Raw genomic sequence first — 23,950 nt, 5'->3', positions numbered from 1 at the left:
TTTAGGTTTAATGCTAATATCATATTGGGGTTTGACTTTCTGCTGAATTTCCTTCTTAGGTTGGAGGTTTATTTTTTTCAATGTGCCTAGAACACGAGCCGGTAATACAAGTGAAGGGACATTGAAAAATATATCCTCTACTTATATTATGACACGTAGTGTATTGGCCTTATGTTTTAGTTACATGGAAATATCTCTCCTTTGGAGGTTGGCTGAAAACAACCTTAGAAACTTGTTGGGTGGAGTGGCATCCTAGCAAATGATGGTGGGAAATTGGTAAATATATAATCACAAAACTAAATCTAAACAAATTTAGAAAACTATTCAACATTGTTTTTAGTTTTTAATTTTACTTGGTACACTTAATATTTCTACATTTTGTGCAAATTATTGTCTAGTTTTGTTGTGTCTTTGGAGAAAAATCTTATTCAAGTAGGCAGCGAGTGTTTGGGTTTGGAATTAGAATGTCATTCGTACCCTGCCCTTCCCACCCTCACCATATCAGATTTTTGTCCTTGATGCCCGACCCATTAGGGGCGAAAACCCCCCAAGACCCTCCTCTCAAGTCCATAATGTTGTCTCAAATATTTTCTCCTTCGGCTTTAAATAAAAACTAATCTCTCTGCACGCATTCACGTGGGTGTAAGAGGTATTTTTTTAATCACGGGCATTACGCACCCTTATAGAAGTCTTGCGTTAGTTGTTTTCATTGTAATTGTGAAGATCTATTTTTAATGTGTTTCAGCAATGCATATTCTAAAAAGTTGTCATGTTTTCTGTTTTCACTTTTGGCATAAAGTAACTAAATAAAAAACAAGAGAAAATTGAAATAATGTTCTCTGAACTTTAGTCTAATTAGAGTTTTGTTCCCTAAAATAAAAATCCGTGAGTATTATGGTAATTTTGAGTAACCATATTAGAACTTCTGTTGGTTATTTGCCTTTTAAAACTTTTTCATTTGGAAATAATAAATTGTATAGGAAAAGAGAAATGTGATTGTCGTTCGGCAGCAGCAGCAGCAGCACATTGTGGTTCTAAGATTTCTGTGATTCTCAAAACCCCAAATAGGAAAACCAAAAAGAAAGATGATAAGAACTCGTTTGGTTTGGTTCGGTGTTGGGTTTTCGCTGACTGGAGCTGCAATCTCTCATCTCGTCTGGAAAGATCTTCTCGTCGACCGCTTCGCTCTTTCCTCCGATGTATGTAACCCATCAACTCTCTCACCTCTCTCTCTCTCTCTCTCTCTCTCTCTCTCTCTCTTTATATATATATATATATATATATATATATATATATATATATATATATAGACACACACACACATACATATGATTTCAAGTTTTCATTTTCTTTGTTGTGGGGGATTATGTAGGTGAAGCAAAAGTTTGATGCTCTTGAAGGTAGACTTGTGAACCTCGAGCGTTCTTTATCACCAGACCCGAATCATAATCCCGCTCAGGTATTATTGTTTTTGTTTTTTTTTTCTATTTTTTATTTTTTATTCTTATGATTGGGTTTGTGATTTGGTTGAATTTCTGATAGCTTTATGCAGTAGCCCCCGACCAATTCATCAATTTTTTCAGAACTAATCATAACCCATCTTAATAATCTCAAAATTAGGACAAATGATTAGCATTTGATAGTTATTATATGTGAGTTTTAACAAGGCCAATGATTTTCTATGTGGGTTTTGGTTATAATTGCAATTAGACGCTCACATTTTTCTGACATGAATTTCAGCAGTCAATTGCTAATGTAGATTGTTCATTGTTATGATCTTGGGGAGGGTCCTTTGTGTGGTCTTATAAGGAGTGGGATTACTCCGCTTATTGCCAATTGGTTTTAGGGTTGAATCTCAAGCCTTTTCCAGGCATAGAAAGATGTTGCCCTTGGTTATTTATGTTTTCAACAAAACTAGGTGGAAAATCTTTCTGATATGCATTTGTAGATATAATTGTTTATAATGGTGTGTGTGTGCGTGGGTGTGTGTGTGTGTGTGTGTGTGTGTGGAGTCATAAAGTAGATTTTCTAAGAGGTGCTTTTGCCGGAAAGTTAATAGATGGAATATATTAGATGCTATCTGAATTCAGAGTGTAGTCAGAGAGTAAAATCAAAGAAAAGAAATGGAAAAAAGTTACAATGATAATTCCGTTCATGTGCTCGGTAGATGTCTGAAGTTTGAAGAAATAGTCCCACACTAGAAGCAGGAAAAGAGCTCAGGTGGACTTAATAGTGGGGATTGGAGGCACATGAACTTTAGCTGGGTATTGGTGTTTATAAAAGCTCCTAGTATTGGTGTTTTCATTCTATGAGAAAAGCATATTCTGTGAAACATCAATTAAAGCACTTCATTTAATAATTCATTTCGCCTAGATGACTACTTATGCAGTGATTTGGAGTCATATTTCAGTTGTGTTCCATTTGTATCACCGTTTATGTGTTATCAAAATGGGGATGTGGGTAAACTAATATCAGGATAAAACTTAGTCACGTCTGGTTTCAGCTTCCACGATTTTGGATTAATTTTTTTCGTGTCAAAGAAATGAAGTTATGTGGTCGCAAGTGACCTAGTGGTTTCAAGTTGTCTCCTCTATCAGAGTTAGTATATGAGCCGTGTCTTGTTGACAGCCTTTGTGGGGGTGGAAATGCTGATAATTTAGTGTTGTCAAAGGGGAAGCAAGCATAAGGGATTTGTTTGGGGCTTAAGTTTGATTACTGCTGCCAACACCAAGAAGAAAATTAATAGAGGATCTTATTATTTCCAACATGGTCACCAATTGGCACTTGACAGCGTCTTAACCAAGATGGTTATTCAGATCCATCTTCTAATCCATTATTGTTAGTTTTTGAACAACTGATTTAGTGGTTGCATTTGACTTGTATTTGGCAGGTTGAGGACTAGATTTTTACTTGGAGCTCCATCAAGTTTTTGCTTGCCTCCTTGTTATTGAATTTCGTTGGCTTCTGATGCTAAGTTGAACTTGATTCATAGATAAAATTCAGTGTGCTAGCTCCCGACATCGGAGTCTCAATGTGATTATTTACTGAGTTACTTGCTGCTCATACACTCCAATACAATTCATTACTTGTTAGATTGTTGGCCTCGTTAAAATAATTCAAATTTAGCACAAACTTGTTCGATTAAGTATTATATGAAGAAAAATTGTGGTCTTGCTTGTTCTTTCAAAGATGATTATAAAACAGTACTATATGAATGGTTTCGCCGGAATTTGGACTTTTATTAGTCTGAGTGATGGTGTAGGTTTTCTGGCTTAAAAAGGAGTTTTAACGAAACACTTCCGATACTGTTCACTTTTAACGAAAAGGACATGTTTATTCTAAAAAGTCATTCATGGTACTATTCATTAATAATACATTTTTGTCCTTTTGATTAAAACTCAAAGTTTTCAAGCTCTTTTAATTAGTTTCCTTAAAAGGAATTCAATTGGAATAGACCAGTATTTTTGAATTGGTAAAAGATTTGTACCTCGATTGGTTCTTTGCTATCAATTTCATCCATGTTATGTGTTCCACTCCCTATTCCCCTAATAACGCTTGTATCGTGAAACAAGATATTTCACCTGGCAGGGACGGTTTGTTGTCTTCAATAAGAATAAATAATGACCCCAAAAAATAGACTAGTAGGCCTAATCATGTTCACAGAAACTATTAGATCTTGCCAAAATATGAGGTCGCCTCAATATTACGTATCATTTAATTCGTTCTTTTATATTATATTTCAATGCGGCGTGGTTTATTTAAAAAAAAAAAATTCAAAAAATGATACAAATATTATACTCACTAACACTAGGACGATCTCCTTCAAGATAAAAAGTTTCAAATTCAACTTCCTTGGATAGCGAGTTTGGTATCTAAATATTATAACTAACTTGATCCAATCCAAATTACCATTGTATAACTGAAACTTTTGGAAAGCGGTAACATTATTGTATAAATGTCTCTCCCACGGATTATATAACTTCCCAATTTCTCAATACAACTTGTCCAATCTAATAAAAAAAAATCTTGCAATTTAAATTGTAGACTGTAGAGACTGCCTGCTTGAACCCTGTCCGGTATTTTTCTACCGTCTTATCCCGGTTATACCCAATTTATTCCCATCACCTTTCCCGTCCATTTTGTATTATTTACTATATAGGTTCGGTATAGGAAAACTTTCATGCCACCTCAACCCCGGCCAAGAAGACGAGCGGACTGGAGCACGGCGACGCTGAGTAATCAAGCGATTTTAATGCTCCGGATCTGCACTTGTCTTTATGATGGTCGCTGCGCATGTGCTTGTCACGGCACTCGGCGCTGCAAAATGCTTTCTCACCTCTGCAAACAAGGGGGAATTGAATGCTTTGTTAGTAAAGAATCTAAGTTACATGAGAGGATATGTAAGATGCCAAGTATATTTGCAAAGATCCATTCCCCATTTCCAAATCTAAGTTACATAGCCCTACCATTGGACCGCATCACAAAACAATGTTCTTTCGCCATCGTAAAATATCTAAAATTAAGAGACCCTAAAAACTCAGATATTGGAACAAAACAAAACCAGCTGGAATTTTCTCCATCAATAATTGCATCAAAATATCTCACCACCATGCAGTTTATAACCTTTCTCCAATAATGTTATATCTCTTAACACAATGCGTATGTCCATTCGGAAAGCTCAACTTCCCGGATTCTAAGAGACTTTGAGGTATACTTTCACACATAATTCGATTTCAAAAGATGAGACAACAACTTAGCTCACTACCTCCAATTAAGGTATATACGATGTATAACGGGTAGACCTGTCCTCCAAGACCCCATGGTCCAAGGAAATTGTGATCACCCACTATTTGTTGTTGTATTTTCTCCTCCACCGTTGGAATAAAGATTGAACTGTGGGTGAACACAATTTTCTTGGACAATGGGGTCTTGGAGAACAGGACTTGTATAACAGGTGGATGCATTGAGTAGGGTGGCGATGTTACACCGTGGTAAAAACAGTGAGCAAATTTTTTTTCCAAAGTAAATGGCCACTTTCTTATAGGAGTAGTAGCAACTTAGTAAGAAAGTAATAATAATTAATAAATACACAAATATTAACTCGACGAAATCTTTAATACTACAAAACCAAATGACTGCAATCAAAGATGTGTAACTTGGAAGTGTTCATTAAGTAAACAGCTGGGAGCTGGCATCCATGCTAAGTTTCTAAAGATGCATGTTCCATTGAGTCCTAAGACAAAACAACCCTGGCATTACTTCTTAAGCATGCAACAGTCTAATGACATTATTGTCAAACTAATGATTGGTGTACAGCCTGGCATATAATTTTATAGTGATATATACATAAATCAACACAAAATGTCACCAATGGATTTTGCTTGATTTTCTTTGAAACAACCGGCTTCGATACAATCAAATGAGAACCAAAGTTAAGGATTTAAGTGTGAAAACCCAAACTACTTATTGATGCTAGAGTACTCAAGTTTTACTTTGTCTGTCAAGCTTGTATCTTACTTTACAAAAGCTCACTGAGATGACTATTAGCAAGTTGGCACAAGGCCAGAAGTGGAATGTTAGCTTAATCAAGATGTACATGGTCGTCGAGGACAATAGAGAGAACACAACAATCACTAAGAATTTCCAGTAACTTTCTGAAACTACACTTAAAACCGTTGTTCTCAAAAGGAAACAATATTCAAACATCTTCTGCATGAATTCAAGCGCACAACACAGAGGACCAAAGGAGATGACCTAATACGGGAATGAAGTCATTCAAGTACCATTCAATCACAAACAATAACCTAAACAGTTAAACCTCTACGAGAAAATCATGCCACGAAAGGTAACCCTCTACTCGAAACAAAAAATTACAAATACGAGGAGAAATACTATAGCTGCTGATGCAGATCCATGAGTCACATCCTCCTGCTTAGACCGACAACTTACCAGAGACCAAAAATTATGTTACAGATTGACCAGTTTGTTCAGCATTCACAGTATGTTCGAAACTTAGAAATCTAATTCTAAAATAGAACAAAATTGAAACATCATATATCTCCAAGAATTGGTCAATTCATCCATGCCAATAAAACATCTATCACCCCTAAAGTTCAAATCCTTTCAAAACACAATCTCCCACATTACACAACATAATCAATAAGCAAAAATTAATCCCATATTCAAAATCAACAACGTGGTTCAAAATCCACGATTTCCTAAATCACGCTTCACCAAAATCAATCATCAAAAGTGATTAACTCGTAAGCTATACATCAAGAGAACATATATACATACGTCTCTCTGTGTGTGTATATATTATGTATGTATATATAACTTTTGTTTTTACCTGTACATGAAAATGTCCAGTCCATGAAGCTGCTTCTTGCAAAGATAACAACAACTGAGAAAATCGGAAGCCCAAAACTCTCTTCCCACTTCACCAATACTCAATGGAGAAGTAGAGAACACCCCAGAGGCCACCACCATACCAGCATTAGGATCATCCACAACCCCACTCAGCTTATCACCGAAATAAACCCGCTTCGATGTCAAATTGTTTCCGAAATGCGAAATCACACACGTATAGCTCTCAGACAATTCATCCACCACAGCCCCAGCCCTCTCCACACAAAACCCACCTCTGAAATTAGCTGCAGGCTTAGCTGCAGAGACTATGGGGATTGGGCTCGACCTTGGTGACTTTTCAGACAAAGCCACTTCATTGGGGCTGCCCAAATCAGTCATGGCAGCCACTATTCCAAGCCCAACAACCCCATCTTGGAAATTTCTTGGGGATTTGATTGACTTGGGGAACTTGTCAGAGGAAATTGACTCGGAAAAAGTAGTGAAAAGTGAGATACTGATTGTGGGTCGCTTTTTCCCGGAAAAATTCTCCATCTTCCGGGAAAGTCTGCAACTGGGTTTTGTTCAGATTCTCTTACTTTTGCTAAATTGAATGGTTGGTGATTTTGTTTTAGCTGATTTAAAGGAGGATTGCCAAAGCAGAGGAAGACTGAGGTAATAGAGAAAAGGGTTTTCTTGACTCTTTTTAGGAAACCAGGAAAGATTGGAGATATTGAGAGAGAGAGAGAGGGGGGGGGGGGGGGAGAGACAGTTTTGTTCAAAGCTTGGAGGGAGTGAAGTAGAAGCAATGGAGCAAGTAGGAGGAGTATTATTTTTTGCTAAATTCAGTGCAGCTTCTGAGAGAAGTACCTCCTCTTTCTCTCTCTAAAATCTATAAAGCTTGAGTATTCCTAGAGAGAGAAACCTGCTAGAGAGAGAGATGCAGAGGAAGACCACCTTTCAGGTCTCTTCTCTCTGGTCTTCTCTACCCCTCTGAGCTATTAGAGGAAAGGGCAATATAAATAGGAGTAGGACTCCCGTTTTTTTCCCTCCCCTTCCTTCTCCTTCTATTTAAACCTCCTTCTTCTATTTGAACGGTTACAGTCAAATCATGTTAACATTTTATATTAATTTTTTATAATAATAGAAAGAAAAAATAGAGAATATGAGAAAAGAGGATGGAAGAGGATGACAAGAGAAGGGGAGAAGATCCTAGTTCATATAAATACACTATTTTTTTATTTAAATTTTTTATTAAATTATTATTCTTGCAATAAAAATACATAAACAATAATTTTTCATTTTATTTTGTAATAATTAGTGGTTGTCACTTTCCTTATTCTTTCTTTTTCGTATATTGGCCCCTCCATGTTTTGGTTAATAAATCATGGCCGTTGAGTTGTTATATTCTTTTGCATCTTTCATATTTGTGACCATAAAAAAAATTAAAAAAACTCCTTGTATATTGTCTAGCAAAACACCATAATATTTGCGAGTGAGTTGCTTCAAAAATGAGTTTCGTTTTGTTTCGTAACTTGTTCACAAAAAATTGTCTCACTAAGTTAAGATTTGATTAAAAAAAAAATTCTTTATATTATAAGCAATGATCTTTCGTTTAAAAGAATATTTGACTATTAAGAGTACGACTCTTGCTCTCTTAAATATCTCACAACATTATGATGGATTGACTAATGCTTCATATTTTGTCGAATTTAAATTCCAAATTTGATAAACTTTTGGTTGATTGACCAAATCTAAGTTTACTCATCATTCGAGAGCCGATACTCTAATTTTCTTAAAGAAAATAAAAAGAGAGAAAAACAAATGTTGCTTTTTTTTTCTTGACTCTTCTTATCTTTGTAACAATTAATGACTTCTAAATTTTAAATTTCTCTACTGATAATTCTAAGTTAATACCACTCATGACTTTTATGAATGATAAGTTTGATAACTTGACTTAATAAGCGTTATTTTTTATTCTAAGAAAACTTTTAGTTTGGTTTGCCTTCTATGTTTAGAAGAAAACGTATCAAATCAATTAAAGATTTTAATGCCGAGGTATTCTCTCATGTACCCAAAATATTATGTGGCCATTACTCTTGATTTCCTCCCTCCCTCTCTATCCGTTTTGTTTCAACCAATCACAATTGGAGAAGAAACTAATAGAATTGTGCATTTTTTTAAACAAACGATATTATCTACACTAAAAGGGAAAAGAGTGAGCTTAGCCTCACAATGGGCTAACAATAATGTTGTTCAAATTCACCTTTATCTATAATTGAACCTAAGACCTCTCACTTACAAGTTAATAGGAATACAACTAGACTATAGTACTAAGTGGCTATCGTACGTTGGATACATGCATGAAAAGTCCCTACTAAATAAGGATCTAGATGACGAAAATACACTTATTTAATAAATAATGGGCCAAAAAAATTTGACAAAAAGTGAGGGTATTTTTGTTATTTTTGTTCTAATTTAACGGAGATTTTTTATCGTATGACCAAAATAATTAACGATGGACAAATTTAGGACCACTAACATTGATTTTAAATCTTAGGGACCAAAATTAGGAGTTATGCCAGTCTCAGAAACTATTTTGACTAAAAAGTAATAAAACCATAAGACCATCACTTAGTAAACAATGCGTTAAAGTAACTTTGCCAACCAATCAGCCCTTATTTAAGCTTTAACCTTTTTAAATACAATGATATATTCACACTAAGAAGGTGCACAATGGGTCAGCCACATAATGAGTCAACCATAATAATTTGGTACCAAATTCGTCATTCACAAGAGTCGAACTTAAGTCCTCTCACTTACAAGTGGAGAGAATTATTACTAAATTGTAGTATTAAGTGACTTACTATTTAGTTTATTTATGAGCAGACATGGGCATAGCTACAACTACATTGATCTGAGTAGAAGTGCTTTTTCCAATGAACCTAAGTTTGAATCCCTCCCTTCTCTCTCTACAGTTTAGTTAATTTAGAGTATCTCCGATGAAGTAGGCAAATGAGTAATTCATTTTGATGAGCTACATAGACAAAATAAAGCTCCAATGGAGTAGGCAAGTTTGCCTACTCCCCTAAAGTTGACAACATTGCCTACTTCTACATGTGTAGCTAAAAAATGGATCCCACATATCTTTTATAATAAAGTAGTCCATGTTGGGGAAAAAGATAAAAATGAATGATAAAAGTAAATACCAAAGGTGAGCGACATTAATAAAATAAAAATTTTGTTTTGTTAGATTGGATTGACTAATTTTTTAATAAGGCAACTGAGTATGCAACTTGTCACGCCAACTATTATAGTACAATTTTACCTATTATGCTTGCCTACATTATTAGAGAACATCATTAGTAGGCCTTAAAATTTCTTGCATGACATGAAAATAATAGGTGTCGGGTCAACTTGTTAACAAGCCAATCAATATCGGGTCACCTGTTAATAACTCATTAGCAAGTTGGGTCATTATCAGTCACCTATTAAGATTCCAATAAGATATGTGTAGGTATGACACAAGCACAACCCATTCACCAGGTCTAGACATTAGACATAATAATATCTTAAATGACTCGTTACGCAAACATGAAACGAAATGACCTATTAACGAATTCGGTCGTTACTGAGTCACCAATGAACAATATGTTAAAATAATGGGTTTGACACGACACGATTCGCTATGATAATAGGTATGACATGAAAACTGTGAGACCATATTTTCCACTTCTCCAAAACAGTGAATATAAGGCCTATTTTTTCAGTCCGACCTAGAGTGAGTTGGGTAACCTTTACAGCATTACAATAACATAGCAACAGTTGGTGGTTCCCAACAAGCTCTTACAATTTATTGAGAAAAGAAAATGCAAAATGAAAGTTATCTATTTTTTGTCTAAGTGAGTAGCAACCTATGCGAGTCTGGGTGAGCTAGGCGGTTTAGGTGGGCGCCTCAGCAGGTCTAGGCGTCATTTCTTAATTTTCAAATGCCTTCCTATTAATCGAGGCGGTGACTAGCTGCCTAGCGCCTAGGCAACGCTAGGCGGGGATTTTTAGAACAATGTCTGAGGGTACCCGAGTAAGGAGATCGCCTAGGGCCCCCAATCTCGGGGGGCCCCCAAATTTTTTTTATATGTTCTGTAAATGAAATATAAATATACCAGAAGTTAAATCCATCATAATTGGGTTGTTGGCGCAGTGGAAATGCTCCGCCTCTTTTTTATGTGTTTAAGTAGGCATGTGGCTCCCGTTCGTGACACCTTGAGAATTCTCCACCAAATGGGTGTTGTTTTGATGTTCGGAGGCCAAATGCCCGTCGTCAAGGTAAGAATTTTTCCTCTTAAGTTACACAAAATTTCACTGGTTCTTTGTTGTTTCAGTGAGAGTTCATTAATCTGTGAGCATGTTTGGGAATTGAAATGAATTGTGAATCTTGGTTCGTTCTCTTTGCTTGAAATTTTAGTACATTTTGTGTAATTTTGGGAGTTGAAATGAATTCTGAAACTGGGTAATGGTTGTACATATTGTATTATTAGTGAAAAAAAAAATTCATTTTCATATCCTTGAAATAAGGTTAATACAATTGCATTGAATGATTTCCTTCATATATTGGCTTCTACAGGGGTTGGAAAAGTTTCCTGATAGAGATTTCGGCATAGGTGTGTGCAAGAAGACAGAGTACTTCATCCCCGAGGCAAGTCCTTCTACACAAATTCGTGTGGAATACATAGTTGTATAGGAGCTTTTTGTAAACAAAGCTAAAAGTACAACTTTCTTTGTGTACTTTTTATTTTTAAATGTGATTTAAGTCCTATGATGGGAGTGAAGGACTGAAATTGCTGAAAATATACATAGCTACATCTGTTTATTTTGATTTAATATTAATTAATCTTATATCTACTCTTAAGCCTTTTAAGGGTATGTAATATGCTTGAATTGCTTAATTTGTTAATTCAAAGTTCCAAATCCATTCATTTGCAGCAAGCAACCAAAAAATTCACAGAAAGCAAAAGGAGAAAGTATTGGTTGATGATGTAATTCAAGGCCCTGTTTAACTGTTATTCCTAATTCCAAATTATGAATATACATCAGTGAAATTAATTGCAAACCATTCATTAGTTCATGGAAAATCACATAAGCATATCCCATGTTTGTTGATCATTGCAAATTTCAAACTACAAAAATTCAGAGTAATAAGCAAAAAGAACTTACAATGAGAAGCACAAAGATACAGACAACAATTGATATCTGATACATCTCACAATTTGAATATCATGTGGATTTAGTTGCTTTCATTTATTTTTAAATAATTTAAAAATGAGTGTTAAATTTTGGTTACGGTTTCAAACCCGCAGCAGAGCGCGGGCTTCTTTGCTAGTTTTAACTGAAATCATCAAAGGTTGCACATTGGCACCAAAATTGAAGCCTAAGTGGTAATTGGAAAACAAAACTTTTGTTTAGGTAGAAAATGCACACACTCTTAATTAGGGTGCAACTCGGACGGGTTGGGCCAGTTGGATAGTCAATCCAATCCTAACCCAACATTCCTAATTCGAGTTTGGGTTGGTTTTAGATTCATACCAAAAAAAAAAAAATTTATGAGACGCACTTTTCAAGTTTCAAACCATGCAAAGTTGAAATTAAATGACAAAATAATACCAACGTTGTAATCAAAAGAATCGTAAAAGTCGTAAAACTAAAGAACACATGTTATAGGATCCTGTTCCGTGCTTGTGCAAACTCTCATTCATTTTATATCGAAACAATTAACGAATAATAAATATATAAATTTATGCGTCAATTAATATTGAATAAAGTATTTTCAGCGTGCAAATGTAATACACAAAAGTATTTAAGGTTTAAATCTTTATTTAAAAATTATCGGGAAAAAAAACATTTCAATGGAACATTTCCAAATTTGTGTTATCATTCCAACACTCAGCTGTGTCAGGAAATGGGGGTCACGGTTCTTCTGAGCCCAATACGTGTTTCAGCTTCTCTCAACCCAAAACGCCTTTCTATTTTCTGCCATCAATCCCATTCACAAAATCGAGCCTTGGCACGCAAGGTCGGTCTCTCTCTTGAAAAATTATTTGTTGCTGCTTCAATCTCCTCAATTGTGTATTTCCTGAACATGAAATCATATGTTTTTGCTTCTATTGCCTTCTTCTTCTCCTCAGCTTCTTTAAAGGCTTTCATTTCTGCATTCCTCCTTTTCTGTGCTTCCATTACTGCGATCCTTTGAGCTGCTTCTGCAGCCTCCATGGCTGCCATACATTTCAATTTCTCATTCTCTGCAAGTGCCAATGCAGCTTCCTGAGCTAATCGTACCTGTTCTAATCTCTGTTCCTCTTCCAATTTCCACCGGTGGAGTTCGGTTGCCTGTGATGATATATTATTAGAATTTAGGGTAAAGTACAAAAGAACTACCTCAACTATCGGTGTCACGACACTTTCATACCTCATCTTTTAAAATTGACAATGTCATACCTCATTTTTAGAATTTGGTCCAATGTTATACCTTCCGTTACTTGACCGTTTATTTTTCAGTTAAATGCTGATGTGGCTTGATCCAGATCCCATTTTCTATTAAAAAAATTAAAAAATATTATTAAAAACTAAAAAAAATCATTTAATAATTTCTAAATATTAAAATAATAAAAAAAAGTTAAAAAAAAAAAAAAACTTATGTTCGTCCCCCCCCTCTTCTCTCTCTTCTCTCCCATCTTCATCTTCTTCTCCCTTCCAGTTCCTTCCTACAACCCAGAAAAAAATAGGAAGAAGAAGAAGAAAAAAAAAAAACAAAAAAAATCGAAACCGAATCTGCAACGAAGAAAGAACAAGAAGAAGAAGAAGAAGAAGATCTTCTTCTGCCTTCCTGCAACCCATAAAAAAAGGAGGAAGAAGAAGAAGAAGAAAAAAAAAAAAAAACCAAAATCGAATCTGCAACAAAGAAAGAAGAAGAAGATCCCCCATCTTCATCTTCATCTTCCTTCTAGCCCTCTTCCTGCAACCCAGAAAAAAGGAGGAAGAAGAAGAAGAAAAAAAAAAAAAAAAAACCGAAACCGAATCTGCAACGAAGAAAGAAGAAGAAGAATTCCTGCAACCCAGAAAAAAAAGGAGGAAGAAGAAGAAGAAAAAAGAAAAAAAAAGAAAAGAAAAAAAAGAAACCGAATTTGCAACGAAAGAAGAAGAAGAAGAAGAAGAAAAAGGAGGAGAAGGGGGGGAGGAGGAGGAAGGGGAAGAAGGAGGAGGAGGGGGGGAGGAGGAGGAGGAAGGCGGGGAGGATGAGGAGAGAAGAAGAAAAAAAAAAAAAAAAAAGAGCCCAAATCTGCAAAAGTAGGAGGAAGAAGAAGAAGATGGGAGAGGAGAGAGAAGGGGGGGGGGCAAAAGGGAACGAACATAAGTTTTTTTTTTTTTTTACCTTTTTTTTATTATTTTAATATTTAGAAATTATTAAATGATTTTTTTAGTTTTTAATAATATTTATTAATTTTTAATAGAAAGTGGGATCTAGATCAAGCCACATTTTAATATTTAGAAATTATTAAATGATTTTTTTTAGTTTTTAATAATATTTATTAATTTTTTAATAGAAAGTGAGATTTGGATCAAGCTACGTCAGCATTTAACTGAAAAATAAACGGCCAAGTAATGGAAGGTATAACATTGGACCAAATTCTAAAGATGAGGTATGACATTGTCAATTTTAAAAGATGAGGTATGAAAGTGTCGTGACACCAATAGTTAAGGTAGATTTTTCTACTTTACCCTAAAATTTATGCTTAAATAGTTGTTATGAACCCAAGATTTATATTTCATCAAAGAAAAGGTTTTGCATCAATACCTTCTGTTTTGCTGTGAGTGCCTCCTTGCAGGCTGTACTGTACATGTCCATTGTTTGCTTGAGCTCTAGCCTGAGCCTCCTCATCTCAGCTTCCAATTCATCCTATTATTTTCAAGAAAATTAAGTATTAATACTCTGAACTATACCTGCATGTATGCTTTATAAAAATAAAGCTTCTTTTGGATTGTGGAACTAAAACCACTCAAAACTGGTAAATTTAGGTATCAATTATTGAAGGAATGATATTGGGACACCAGAACTGGCTTGGATAATCATTTGTGGTATATTAGTTTCTGCTGTCAAGTTTGTAGTTGGAGGCATGCTCCTTATTGCTGGCTTTGTGGTGGATACTGCGTCCTCTCCCATGCTGTATTGGTCAAAGAAACTTGTTTGAGTAATGACAAGAAACCAGACGTGAGGTGGGAAATAACAGATGCTAGAACATAATCTGAACTTTCGACCTAAAAAAAAAAAGAAAGAAAAAACCGAATCTGGCCAACCTCTGCATTGCTGGTTGTGGCTGAATTGCGTATCATTTGTGTCAGAAGCTTTGTTTGTTTGGTGCTGTTTTTGATTAGGCAAGTAAGCTTCCTGGGACAGTGAAGTGGTAGCAGCTCGCATATATGATATCTTTCCCTTGCCAACGACATACACAGTGCAGAAACTCGGTGCCTCTTTTGAGACGGTGTTTGGAACGTCTGTTGTTTTGAATCTGTGACGAGATTGATATAATTATGATGCATGCGTAATTGATGGCTTCCAAGAAGAAAAAACTGAGGTAAGACTACAACGTGCGGAACCAGATCTTGAATAAATGATTTCTCAAACCATCAAATTTTCGGCGTATGTAAGCTGGTTATGTATGAAGGAGCAAAGGTATTAGGAGAGTCTAAGGGCTTTGCCCCACACCAAAAGGAATCTTGGTGGTGGAATGAGGAGGTACAAACAAAGGTGAAGGCTAAGAAGGAATGTTGTAAAGCCTTATACAAGGAGATGACCGATGAAAATGGTGAAAGGTATAGAAAAGCGAAGCAAGAGGCGAAGAAAGCTGTCAGAGAAGCTAAGTTAGCGGCTTACGACGATATGTATAAACGACTAGATACCAAAGAAGGAGAATTGGATATCTATAAACTAGCTAGAGCAAGGGAAAAGAAGACAAGGGACCTAAACCAAGTGAGGTGCATCAAGGATGAGGATGGAAAGGTTCTTGCTACAGAGAACGCGGTTAAAGACAGATGGAGAGGTTATTTTCATAATCTTTTCAATGAAGGACATGAAAGGAGTGCTTCTTTAGGGGAGTTGAGTAACTCAGAAGAGTGTAGAAACTACTCCTTTTATCGTCGAATCCGGAAGGAAGAAGTGGTTGTAGCTTTGAAGAAGATGAAGCATAGAAAAGCAATAGGCCCAGACGATATACCAATCGAAGTGTGGAAAGTTTTGGGAGAGACAGGTATAACATGGCTCACTGACCTTTTCAATAGGATTTTGAAAACGAAGAAGATGCCAAATGAGTGGCGAACGAGCACTTTGGTGCCTATCTACAAGAATAAGGGCGACGTACAAAATTGCATGAACTATAGGGGTATTAAGTTAATGAGTCCTACAATGAAGCTCTGGGAGAGAGTCATTGAGCATAGATTGAGGCAAGAGACACGGGTTTCGGACAACCAATTCGGGTTCATGCCAGGGCGCTCAACCATGGAGGCAATCTATCTCTTACGAAGAGTGATGGAAAGATATAGAGATGGGAAAAAGGATTTACACATGGTCTTTATAGATTTGGAAAAAGCGTATGATAGGGTCCCAAGAGACATTCTTTGGAGGATTTTAGAGAAGAAATGAGTACGAGTAGCATATATCCAAGCTATAAAGGATATGTATGAAGGAGCAAAGACTGCCGTAAGAACTCATGAAGGACAAACCGAAAGCTTTCCCATAACTGTAGGATTACATCAAGGCTCATCCTTAAGTCCTTACCTTTTTGCGTTGGTAATGGATGAGTTAACAGGACATATTCAAGATGATATTCCTTGGTGTATGCTTTTCGCAGACGATATAGTGTTGATAGATGAAACTCAGGAGGGGGTAAATGCAAAGATTAACCTTTGAAGAGAAGTGTTGGAAACTAAAGGTCTTCGCCTAAGCCGATCAAAGACAGAATATATGGAGTGCAAGTTCAGTGCAAATGGAGGCCAAAACGAGTTAGGGGTGAGGATCGGAGATCAAGAAATACCAAAGAGCGACCGTTTTCGTTACCTAGGATCTATCTTGCAAAAGAACGGAGAATTAGATGGAGATCTCAACCATAGAATACAAGCTGGATGGATGAAGTGGAAGAGTGCATATGGCGTGTTGTGTGACCGCCGTATGCCACTGAAGCTCAAGGGAAAATTTTATAGGACGGCAATAAGGCCGGCGATGCTGTATGGCACAGAATGTTGGGCGGTGAAGCATCAACACGTACACAAAATGGATGTAGCGGAGATGAGGATGCTTCGTTGGATGTGTGGGCACACGAGAAAGGATAAGATTAGGAATGAGGATATTCGGGGTAAAGTAGGAGTAGCCGAAATTGAAGGAAAGATAAGAGAAAATCGGTTACGGTGGTTTGGACATGTGCAAAGAAGGCATACTAACGCTCCGATTAGAAGATGCGACTATGGGACAGAGGTTCAGGGCCGAAGGGGTAGAGGAAGACCTAGGAAAACTTTGGAAGAGACTCTAAGAAAAGACTTAGAGTACTTAGATCTAACGAAGGACATGACACAGGACCGAGCACAATGGCGTTCTAAGATTCATATAGCCGATCCCACTCAGTGACTTGGATTTTCCAAGTCTCCAATCGAGAAGTTTTCCTCACTCGGAAAATTAAGGGAACACTACCCCAACCTACATGCTCCACTCAGAAAGCTTCAGCATACAAGCTTCAACAAAAGAAAATTCAAAGAACTTAGCGAAGAAGGCTTTGGTGTATTTAACACAATACGTTGAAATGAAGGAAAGCTTATTTATTGATATCCCCGATAAGCTACAAATATGTACATATACATGAGTCAAAATAAACAAACAAGATGGAGCCTTCACAAAGGTTGCTTAGGAGAAGTCTCAGCAGTCGGTAGAGCCCCAGAAAGAGAAGGCATCGGAGGGGGATCATTCGGAGCCTCAGTACTGGACAGAACCCTAGAAGGAGGAGGCATCAGAGGTTGATCATTTGGAGCTTCATTACGCGGTACAGCCCCAGAAGACGAAGGCAATAAATGCCTTTGGAACAAACCCACAAATCTCTGATGATCAAGTAAAACCTGACCATCAGTTTCCTTCATCTGGTCAAGCTTCCTCTTCATGTTTGTAGCATAGTCATGTGCGAGCCGGTGCAACTGTTTATTCTCATGCTTGAGCCCTCTAATCTCCTGTTTGAGACTCATCACTTCGGCCGCCAATGATTCAACTTGGCGGGTTCGAGCAAATAGGCGTTGGGCCATATTAGACACAGAACCTGCACACTGAACACTGAGAGCCAGCGAATCCTTAACAGCTAACTCATCAGACCGTTTGGAAAGTAGTCTGTTATCTTTGGGAGTGAGAAGGTTCCTGGCCACCACCGCAGCGGTCATATCATTCTTCATCACGGAATCCCCAACGGTAAGAGGACCAGTAGGGGAGACGAAGGATGGGCACCATATGTTGTCTGAAGAAGGCGGGGCTGCCTCTTCAACAAGGTTCAAGTCAAAACGACGGTCGGAGGGGCCAGACATTTTCAAAGGTGTTGAAGAGAGAAGAGGTCGGACAAATCAAGATCTTAGAAGTGCAAGAATGGAGCTTCTACTGGTGGAGATTCAAGTGTGCTTTGGAACTTAATGCCATCCCCTATAAAAAGCTGCACTCGACGAAGCTTCAGACATCGAAGAGGCGTCTGCCCAGAAATCGAAGAGGCGTTTGCTTTCTCAAAAGCTGGGCTGCTTAGAGACCACGAGGGTTGATCTCATAAATCGAAGAGGTGTTTGCTTTCTCAAAAGTTGGGCTGCTCAAAGACCACGAAAGTCGATCTCAGAAATCGAAGAGGCGCTCGCTTTCTCAAAAGCTGGGCTCCTCAGAGACCACGAGGGCCGATCTCAGAAATCGAAGAGGCACCTACTTTTCCAGCCTTGTCAGCACCTGTCACACGCACACTCAGCTTTGCGGAAATTATGGGTATTCTGTCGAAGACTTCTGGGGAAGTAGAAAACACATGAATCTTACTGTCCAATCACCCACTTCCCACACGCAACAATAGCTCATGGGTACCACAGATAACTTTGCCAAAGTTCTCTGCCAAAGTTGAGCACGTGAAGCTTGTAGCTCCCACTACATCGCTCTGACCAAGAAGGGTACAAGAATAGCAAAGAAACAGCACTAACAAAGTTTAGACCCATAAATTTTGAAGGTCTAGCTACCATATTATTACCCACAAGGGTAAAGGAACAGTACCACTGCTGGATAATTGGAAAGTCCCTGTGTGTCAACCTCTGTGCCTCGTGGCAAGGTAGACTAGCAAACATGCCCAACCTTTACTCACATTCGAGAAAACACTCCCAATAAGATTGCTTGCTCCAAAATCGAAGAGGCACCGTCCTCCGAATCTCGAGAGCCAGACTCCCAACACGACTACTTTCTCAAAAATCGAAGAGAGGGTAAAGGAACAGTACCATTGCTGGATAATTGGAAAGTCCCTGTGTGTCAACCTCTGTGCTTCGTGGCAAGGTAGACTAGCAAACATGCCCAACCTTTACTCACATTCGAGAAAACACTCCCACCAAGATTGCTTGCTCCAAAATCGAAGAGGCACCGCCCTCCGAATCTCGAGAGCCAGACTCCCAACATGATTACTTTCTCAAAAATCGAAGAGATACTGCTCCCCGAATCTCGAGAGCCAGACCCCCAGCATGATTGCTTTCTCAAAAATCGAAGAGGCATCGTTCTCCGAATCAATCGAAGAGGCGCTTGCTTTCTCAAAAGCTGGGCTGCTCAGAGACCAAGAGGGCCGATCTCAGAAATCGAAGAGGCACCTATTTTTCTAGCCTTGTCAGCACCTGTCACACGCACACTCAGCTTTGCGGAAATTATGGGCATTCTGTCGAAGACTTCTGGTGAAGTAGAAAGCACATGAATCTTACTGTTCAATCACCCACTTCCCACACGCAACAATAGCTCATGGGTACCACAGATAACTTTGCCAAAGTCTCTGCCAAAGTTGAGCACGTGAAGCTTGCAGCTCCCACTACATCGCTCTGACCAAGAAAGGTAAAAGAATAGCAAAGAAACAGCACTAACAAAGTTTAGACACATAAATTTTGAAGGTCTAGCTACCATATTATTACCCACAAGGGTAAAGGAACAGTACCACTGCTGGATAATTGGAAAGTCCCTGTGTGTCAACCTCCGTGCTTCGTGGCAAGGTAGACTAGCAAACATGCCCAACCTTTACTCACATCCGAGAAAACACTCCCAACAAGATTGCTTACTCCAAAATCGAAGAGGCACTGTCCTCCGAATCTCGAGAGCCAGACTCCCAACATGATTACTTTATCAAAAATCGAAGAGACACTGCTCCCCGAATCTCGAGAGCCAGACCTCCAGCATGATTGCTTTCTCAAAAATCGAAGAAGCATCGTTCTCCGAATCTCGAGAGCCAGATACCACATACCACTTTTTCAAAGTGCTCTGACAGAGTTAAAACATGTGAAGCTGGCAGCTTCCACTACCGTGCTATGACCAAGCAGGGTAAAGGAATAGCATTACTACTTGTTGTTAGGGAGACTCCTATATATGTCGACCTCCATCCCCAAATGACAGGCAGACCTGCAAAAATGCTCAACCCTTCCTCATATCTGAGAGGGCACTCCCAACGAAGCCTTTCGAAATATTCAGCTTTCTTTCCCCCCGATAATACCTCTGCAAACAAGCTATACTAGAGCAAGAATATCTCATATCATCAGGGTTAAAAGCAAGAGTATCCCATATCATGCTTTTTCCCTGTCTTTTCCTTTGACCTTGTTTTTACCTGCAAGACAAGGAGAAAGAGAGCAATCAGTCAGCACTTGAAATCAAGCTCCCAGCCAGGAACTGACTGCCTGGAACCCCTTACCTGATTACTTACCTGGCATTGCTCTCGAGTACTCATCTTCAACATCTTATGTTTCCAGGGAAGATACCGCATCTGCTTGAGGAACAGATAGGGCAAGTGCGAAGGATACAAGGAAGCATGTGGAGACAAGCGTAACAGCACACGTGCCGATACATCCATTACTCTGTCAAAAGCAAAAGTATCCCATATCAGCAGGGTCGAACGTACTCTAGATTTGATGGACTTGTTTTGACCCTCAAATTCTTCAGTCGGCCTTATACTCTGGAGGAAACCAGAAAACCTTCCAGCTCAGTTCAAGAATAAGCCTGTGGAAAGTTACTTCTTCAAAAGCAAAAGTATCCCATATCATCTCTTCTCATTTTTCTTCTCTTTATCCTTCATGCTGCTGCAAGATGGGGAGAAGGTGAACAATCAGCCAGAGCTCTGATTGCTTACCTTGTCTGTCACCTCTTTCAGCAGATCCCCTAGCTCGGCGACTTGGGGGACTCCTACTACATGGTTTGTATCGCGCTTGACCAAGCCTGAAACTACAAGTAAGCTTCAAGTGAAATTGATACATTACCTTGTGCATCTCCACCAGTTAAAGATACCACCCCTGGATGGAGGAAGAGTACTTCCAGAGAAGCTGCCACATCTACCTAAGTTTCGTGATTACTAGATCATTCTCCCACAATATTTCCTAATGTCATTTGTACTCTAATGTCATTTGTACTAAATCATTCACTTGTACTCACTAAAGGAGAGCTTGAACCTATGTACTTGTGTAAACCCTTCACAATTAATGAGAACTCTTCTATTCCGTGGACGTAGCCAATCTGGGTGAACCACGTACATCTTGTGTTTGCTTTCCTATCTCTATCCATTTATATACTTATCCACACTAATGACCGGAGCAATCTAGCGAAGATCACAAAAGTGACCGTTTTCGCTACCTAGGATCTATCTTGCAAGAGAACAGAGAATTAGATGGAGATCTCAACCATAGAATACGAGCTGGATGGATGAAGTGTAAGAGTACATCCGGCGTGTTGTGTGACCGTCGTAGGCCACTGAAGCTCAAGGGAAAATTTTATAGGACGGCAATAAGGCCAGCGATGTTGTATGGCACAGAATGTTGGGCGGTGAAACATCAACACGTACACAAAATGGGTGTAGCGGAGATGAGGATGCTTCGTGGGATGTGTGGGCACATGAGAAAGGATAAGATTGAGAATGAGGATATCCGAGGTAAAGTAGGAGTAGCCGAAATTGAAGGAAAGATGAGAGAAAATCGGTTTCGGTGATTTGGACATGTGCAAAGAAGGCCGACTGACGCTCCGGTTCGAAGATGTGACTACGGGACAGAGGTTCAGGGCCGAAGGGGTAGAGGAAGACCTAGGAAAACTTTGGAAGAGACTCTAAGAAAAGGCTTAGAGTACTTGGATCTAATGGAGGACATGACACAAAACCGAGCGCAATGGCGTTCTAGGATTCATATAGCCGACCCCACTTAGTGGGAAAAGGCTTTGTTGTTGTTGTTGTTGTTGTTGTTGTTGTTGTTGTTGATGTAAGCTGGTATTAGTTGAGACAGATGTATGAAAGTTTTCTTAGTTCATTGGATTTTAAAGATGTAATACTTAACTACCTACAGTTATAGTTCCATTCAAATAAATGAATGATTTATACATTTTACGATTGATGCTTGTTCTCCTTGATACTATTTTTCTGATGAATTGTACAGTGTTGGTGCATATGAACTGAGATATAACTTGGAGAAGAAATCAGTACCTGAGAAGGCCGCTTCTCGACGGCGCACCAAGTACCAAAATGTCAATTGAATTATTGACAACATAGTTTACCAGTGCTTTTGCTATGTTTTTATCCTCGATCATGACTTCATTGCATTTTAGCTGTTGCAAAAATCAAATCAGCAGTACAACTACAAATCACGTTGTGAAACGAGGGATTCCGCTCAACTGTTCATGGAGCGGGATAGGCAATACACTATCACTTTTATGAAGGGAAGAAGCATTACTCACAAGTTTTTTCGTGCAAAAGCAGCGGAATGGTAGAAACAACTCTTTGGCTTGAGCCTTTTCAACCTCCTTTGTGGCTGGTGACATACATTAGTAAATTACGATCATCATCATCATCTTATGCATTCATGCATTTACACACACACACACATACAGAGAGAGAGCTTGACCTCTGGTGACAAGACTATCAATTGTCCATTTGAGAGCATGTTGGCTGCCCTTGTCATTGTCTATTGCTACAGCCACCACCTCCCCCGCCTTCTTTTCTGTTTGACCTCTTCCCATTTCTCACCTTCTGTGAATTAATTCAACTCTCCATCAAACTCTAACCTGCATGCTTACGTAGAAATGTCTCCGGCTCTGAACCAAACAAATCCCCGACGGAGAACCACCGTCATACGCTCTCCTTGGCACTGAAGCTTTGCTATATTTTCATCAACTCTCTCTCTCTCTCTCTCTCTCTCTCTCTCTCTCTCTCTCTTAAATATTCTAGAGCTAGGGAGATAAGAATGTGTGGAGGGAACGATAGTATAACCAAATTCCCTAACCATGTTGTCTTTGTGCCTCCCCAAATACTCCTTTGTTGCATTGGAGCATGCAGTTGTAACTTCCACCTACTTGTTATTCCTAAATTAGCAAAATTTACATGCCCCCAAAAAATCTAGACGAGTCTGAGTCGTTTGTCTCCAAAAGAAAAGTTAGCGAATCGTAACAATACACACACACACACACATATATATAGATGTACATATATATAAATAAACAAACGACTATATATATGTTAAAGTGGTGGCCATCTAGTAACTAGCCTTCACGAAAATTTAAACAAATTAAAACAAATAGAAGGCCGTTCTAAATCTTGTTGAAACAAGCTAGGTTAACTAAAAATTAGAGAAAAGCAAGAGAAATCATAAATAAAACAGCAGCTAAGATATGAACTGAGCATTGTTGGATGTGAAACCTGCATTTACGGATGGTTGCAGCTTAATCTAAGAAAACATCTCAACTGCGGCCAAAATTGTTGCCTCTTGAGGCTTGCTGCCGCAGTTGCTTCCAATGCAAGTCCCGCCTATTGTAGGGTTTAGGGTTGGCCTTCTGTTTTGCTGCTAGTACACGTTGCTTGTGCGCTTCAGCTCCATTCGAGTCACTCTAGCTGGAAAAACCTGATGCTAGAGTGACGTTAAAACGGAAGCTGGAAAAACCTGATGCTAATTTTGTGGTACTCTCAGACGTGGAGGGTTTCTCCTATGCGAGTCACTCTAGCTGGCTCAAAATTTTGGAAGAAAGAATGTACTGTGCCATCAGTACTTGGCCTTACTACCGTTGGATTAAGATCAAACGGTGGGTGGCCATGATTTCTGTAAACCAAGGTCTAGGAGAACATGACTGCTAATCTAGCTATAATAATAGTACGTACGAAAAAGTAACTGAGCAATTAGAGATCTACTTAATTGATGTTGAAAAAAAAATGCTGATATGAACAGCCCAAGAGTAGACGATCGTTGATGCTTTCCATCAACTTACGCCAGAGTTTCTGCGATTAACAACATTTTAGCAACAATATTAGTCAACCATATTCAATTTCACTGCTTCATGTTATACAACAGAATTTCACAG

General features: G+C 38.4%; 2 protein-coding genes across 3 annotated transcripts; both read right to left on the bottom strand.

The window, feature by feature from the left end:
* Window positions 1-3,926: 3,926 nt before the first annotated feature.
* LOC103453642 (FCS-Like Zinc finger 14-like) lies at window positions 3,927-7,392 on the bottom strand. Its single transcript, XM_070810813.1, has 2 exons — window positions 6,350-7,392; window positions 3,927-4,338 (listed from the first exon to the last, which is right to left on the bottom strand). The coding sequence occupies exons 1-2, from the start codon at window positions 6,898-6,900 to the stop codon at window positions 4,179-4,181; spliced, it is 711 nt and encodes a 236-aa protein (XP_070666914.1). The 5' UTR covers window positions 6,901-7,392; the 3' UTR covers window positions 3,927-4,178.
* Window positions 7,393-12,239: 4,847 nt separating this feature from the next.
* LOC108175113 (U-box domain-containing protein 52-like) lies at window positions 12,240-22,226 on the bottom strand. 2 transcript variants are annotated; one of them, XM_070810967.1, is made up of 4 exons: window positions 22,086-22,226; window positions 14,695-14,906; window positions 14,195-14,561; window positions 12,240-12,729 (listed from the first exon to the last, which is right to left on the bottom strand). In XM_070810967.1, the coding sequence occupies exons 3-4, from the start codon at window positions 14,276-14,278 to the stop codon at window positions 12,379-12,381; spliced, it is 435 nt and encodes a 144-aa protein (XP_070667068.1). In that variant the 5' UTR covers window positions 14,279-14,561; window positions 14,695-14,906; window positions 22,086-22,226; the 3' UTR covers window positions 12,240-12,378. The 2 variants fall into 2 exon arrangements, with proteins under 2 accessions (XP_070667068.1, XP_028947002.2); XM_029091169.2 differs by lacking the exon at window positions 22,086-22,226 and having other exon boundaries at window positions 14,695-14,927.
* Between the last annotated feature and the right edge of the window lie 1,724 nt (window positions 22,227-23,950).

The sequence above is a fragment of the Malus domestica genome, chromosome 13 (genome assembly GCF_042453785.1).
Source record: "Malus domestica chromosome 13, GDT2T_hap1".
Classification (NCBI taxonomy): Eukaryota; Viridiplantae; Streptophyta; class Magnoliopsida; order Rosales; family Rosaceae; genus Malus; species Malus domestica.
This window is presented reverse-complemented; position numbering and strand designations above follow the sequence as displayed.